General features: G+C 39.7%; 1 protein-coding gene across 1 annotated transcript in view; it reads right to left on the minus strand.

Moving 5' to 3' along the window:
* The window catches only part of LOC125030481 (mucin-2-like), a 21,762-nt gene that overhangs the window by 307 nt on the left and 16,455 nt on the right, over positions 1–5,000 (minus strand). Inside the window, 1 exon segment of the mRNA XM_047620523.1 lies at positions 1–5,000. This exon segment is cut by the window's left edge and continues 307 nt beyond it; it is cut by the window's right edge and continues 714 nt beyond it. Within this exon segment, the coding sequence (XP_047476479.1) occupies positions 3,236–5,000 (1,765 nt within the window). The 3' untranslated portion in view covers positions 1–3,235.

Genomic DNA, 5,000 nt, shown 5'->3' on the forward strand with positions numbered 1-5,000 from the left:
TTATCTTGTCTGTTCTTTACTCTATCGTATTTTTTTTTTTTTTTCCCAAGACATTTTCCTTTTTGAAACTATAATTCTCTAACCTCGTTCACATTCTCCAAGAATCTGCCAACGCGAAGATTGCCACATACACTTTTTAATATCTTATTAATTTTCAGTTCGAGAGGAATTAACCATCTTTAAAAAAAACAACAACTTTACAATACAGATTTATGCACCGCTGTATCATGACTAAGTAGCCTTCCCTCCAATCCAAACACATCCACAAGATAGATCAACATCTTTAACTTGAATATTGTCTTCTCTCTTTCTCTAGTCACTGGTTTTCTTCACCAGGCATGAACCCTGCGACTCATCTTCACGTCTAAACGCTGCACATGGCCTAGACATGCTATCAGTATAAGAAAGATTAAGCCATGTGCAAATTTGTTTACATGATTCAAATGATTCTCTCTTAAAAATTGCCTTGTAGCAAGGAGGGAATACTTTTAAAAAGGATTTTTTTGGTCAGGTACACAGCTATTGAGTATGAAATCTGAGTGAGTCGGGTATAACATTAATAAAAAGAAAATTTAGCTTCTATAAAATGGCAATGATAACATGAACCTAGTGTGAAATCCGTGTACCCAAGCAAGAAAATCCTTCTTCAGAACACCTTTCAATTGTTTATTTCTTCTATGTCAAAAGGAACATGATTTAGGTCGAGGGAACGTCAAGGAAAATGTTGACTCTTCCCTCGCCTCTCCTCATTAGTTACAAAAAATGTGTATTATAATAGTAATACGTTATTGCAAGCACCTGGAAGACAGGCATCTCATATTTTTTTGTTGTTGTTACTACTCTGGGTTTCCGTGAACAAGTACGAATCACGCTTACCATGGTACACACGCTAAGAAGAGGATCAGATTCTCAGTGTCTTCTACTGTGATACAATTTGGTTGCCTTGACCCCTCATCGTCCAAGTTTTATGTTACTTATATAAACCACTGTTTGTTTACTTAACACTATTTGATATCTGATTTTGTTTATAAAAATATTACATATTCCATCTCAACAATGACACACGCTTTCAAAATATCACTTAGCATGGCAATTAATGTGACCTAATGTCCAGAAATTTCACTTGATTCATGAAAAGATGAAGGATGCTTAAATTTTTACCTTACCTATGTTAGTTACCGTTGATATTCACTGCTGTAAAGTACAGTTGTCTCGAAAATGTTCACTTCTTAGGTCAACCAATAAGTAAAACATAATCAGAAATTTACAATGTATAAAAAAAAAAACAGGAGGTAAACCCTTATATACTCTTAAATATATGCATGTTTATTTATAATGATTGTTACATGCATATGATCAACGTATATATAATATTAAAAGGCGAATATCTAACTAAAGTCAGCCAGAAGTAATGCAAAAAAACGCTATTAATTAATAACTTTGAGTCATTATCGTAAACAGACTTTATTTTCTTAAATGATTATCTATCTGATGTGATTGACACTGATGTAATATACAAGGAGATGATGTTAATGATATATTATGTGTATCAAGTCTGTGCTAACTAGAAATCGATGTTTCGCTAAAATGTGACGGTGATTATAAAAGATATCTCATTTAAAGGTAAGGAAAATATGTTATCTTATTGAATTAGAGGTAAGGACGAAAAAGGATTATGGAGAAGAAGAAAAACAAACAAACTATATATACCATTTATATCGCCGAAGTTTCCTGTCTAAGCTTTCGTAAACTGTGAATGTGAATCTCACTCTATGATGGTAGGCCGAGATAACCAATAATGAGGATACTTGCCCTGGTCTTGCTATCAAGCGGGAAAAAAATACTGTGTGTGCGCGCGTGGGTGAGCTATTGAAATAAAATTGGGTGTGGAATATTTAAAAAAAATTATCTATTAAGAAAAAAATATCTATTACTTGGGTTCTCTACGGTTGTTCTGAGATTAAAATGTGTCAAAAGGATGGTTGGGATTCGTTTCATTACGGGATATATACATATACATATAGAGATACATATGTATGCATGTGCATGTATATGCATATGTATATATAATGAATGCCATGCAAATTCTGCTAGTTAACTGAAACATCAACGGATTGCAATAGGGTGCTTTTTTTCCATTCGATGTGAAATTTCCAGTAATAAAGATAATAAAAGTAAAGAATGTCCTGTTTTTCCTCGGCTGTAATTGAACTGAAAGGGTTAATAATAGTCGTTTGTAGCACGTTGCAACCATTCACTCTCTTAACCACGTGTCTCTTAAATACTCACAAGCTGCTAGTAAGACTGAGTCTGTTAACTAAATAGCAGGAGTCGGTATTCCCTGGAAGGCTCTTAAAACAGACTTGTGATAATATTTTTTTTCATGTAAATGTAACCCTTAATAATCCTAAAATTATTAGTACAGAAAATGCCACTTATGAGTACAAATGAGTTAGGTAATGTGGCTGGTTGTTCCGTCGAAAAAAAAACTGTTTTTTTTTTTTGGGGGGTTTACAAACTTCCCAAATAAATAGATTTTTTAAAAACTTCTCATTTACCACAAGTCCATTTCTAAGCTACCTACTAGCCTAATATGCCACAACCTTATCTGACTCAAAATTACTAACAACTTATCATACAGTACAAGAACACATTCATTTTTCTTTTAATACTGTGTCATCGTGGTTAGAATGTTCTTCTATCGAGTTCAAATTGGCTGAAATGACTACCTTATTTACCTTATCACATCCCACCACTGGCCTTCATGCTAATTTGCTAAATTATCTTACTTCATATATCGTCTCTTTTCAATTTTCCCCCCACAATATGACATGACAAAAAAAAAAAAAAAAATTGGAACATGTGACTATTAAAACCATGGTCTAGTGATTGTGTCACCTTTTTTAAGATTATAAAAAAAGTTATATTGATGGATTAATGGTTAAAGAAAAAAATCCCTTTTGCTTCACAAATACCTACATTAGCAACGTATCACAGTGATGAAAATAATACCTTTTTTGGAATGTTTTCTGCTCCTTGAACCAGAGTAGGTAAATATTTTTTTGGCACGGAATACCACGGGTAACAGGTATAACTCTCACATAAACCTATGTTACTGATAATCTCTCAGAATAAATAAACCCCCAAAAAAAGAGAAGAATAATTAATATAGTTATTACAGGCGCGACTTGCAGCACGCCATTAATACCCTTCTAGTCCATTCGAGTGATGGACCCTACAATGCCGCTTCGGTCTGGCTCGCTTCGGCGGACGTCGAAGCAGTGTGATTCGACTCGGAGGCGTTTCTGGCTATCGACAGGATGCTCGATTCCAACTCCTCACTGGCTAAAGGAACCTCCGTCAGCGGCGCACCTTCTGTGGGCGCTGGGGTCTGGGGCGATATGCTCTCCTGTGTGGACACGTCTGCGGGGAGTTCTGTGACGGGTTCTGTTGTGCTGACGGGAGTTTCTGACGTTTCTGAGTTTATCGAGCTTTCCACTGACTGCTCCTCGGCAGAACTAGGAGCGATCGGTCCGAGTTCTGTGTTGATTTCCGGCTCTTCCCCCAGAAAGTATTCGGTGGTCGTCTCAAAAATAAACTCTAAGCCCTCTGTGCTGGTTGACACTTCTTCCCTTGGAACTCTGTCGGTTACAGTTTCCGTTTCAGGTAGGTCTACTTCGGTCACTTCTCTCACCTCGGGCTCCAAGGTTGTGGTTTCGATCGCCTCGATCACTGCTGTCTTCTCCACAAGACTGTCATTCTTAGCAGCTTTTACGTCTGGCTCTGTAGCATTCCAGTTGTGATGACCCTCGTGTGGTGCCTCCGTTGTGGTTGTTGGGGCTGCTGTTGTGGTTGCTGGGGCTTCGGACGGGTCTCCTATAGCTGTCAGTGGGATTGGGACCGCTCCCGTTGTAGTTGATGGTGCTTCTGTCGCGTTTGCCTCAGTTTCTGATTTGGATAACGCAGGTCCTGTTGGGGTAGTGGTAGCTTCTGTTGTAGTTGAAGATGTTGTGATTTCTGGTGTTGCTGGCAGTTCTTCTATTGAGATGGTTGATGGCTCTGTAACTGGTGGTGGTGGTGTTGTTGTAGTGTCATTAAAGCCGCAGGTGACATTACCCATATCTTCACACTTCTGGGTGTTTATGTTGAACATGGTGGTGCCGGTGCAGAGGAACTTCAGATCCAGTACCTGCATATCGACAAATCCTGATGAACAATAGTGGAAAACTTGGCAGTTGGCCTCTGGGTCTGGGTAGAACTGCTCCAGCTGTTTATTTTTACAAGTGAAGCTAGTTTCAGGGAGGTTGTCTCTCGTGAAAGTACCCACCGTGGTTGGCGCTGGCGTTGGCTGGACTAAGGTTCCGTTGGCCAGTGTGTCCCCTTCCCCAGGGACGACCGTGGTAGACACATTGACGCTTCCCTCAGGAACGATGAAGTCCGGGGGCTGGCTTGTTGTGGCTGTGACGTTGGCTGATGAGGCGTCTTCCAAGGCAGGTTTAGTGTCTTCTGGTGGGCTGACATTTGTCCCTGAGGTCGAGGCGCTGGCAACAGTAGTAGTGGTGGTTGTTGTTGAGGCTTCCGGAACGCTTTCGGGTATTGCAGAAGATTTTGTTGTGGTAGGAGCCGTGGTGCTTGTTGTAGTAGGAACTGTGGTGCTTGTTGAAGCAGGAGCCGTGGTGCTTGTTGTAGTAGGTGCCGTGGTGCTTGTTGTAGTAGGTGTCGTGGTGCTTGTTGTAGTAGGAGCCGTGGTGCTTGTTGTAGTAGGAGCCGTGGTGCTTGTTGTAGTAGTTGTTGAAGCAGGAACCATGGTGCTTGTTGTTGTAGCTGTGGTGTTTTCTGCTTTTGGATTCACTGGTGTTTCTACTGCAGAGGATTCTGGAGAAGAGCTTACAGTGGTGTTTCCTACATTTGAACTTACTTCTGTTTCTGTTGTACTTGTAGTTGTGTTCTGTGTGTCAGGAACAGCAGTAGTAGTTACTTCCTGGCTAATACTTGCTTCT

This window comes from Penaeus chinensis, chromosome 11 (genome assembly GCF_019202785.1).
Source record: "Penaeus chinensis breed Huanghai No. 1 chromosome 11, ASM1920278v2, whole genome shotgun sequence".
Taxonomy (NCBI): domain Eukaryota; kingdom Metazoa; phylum Arthropoda; class Malacostraca; order Decapoda; family Penaeidae; genus Penaeus; species Penaeus chinensis.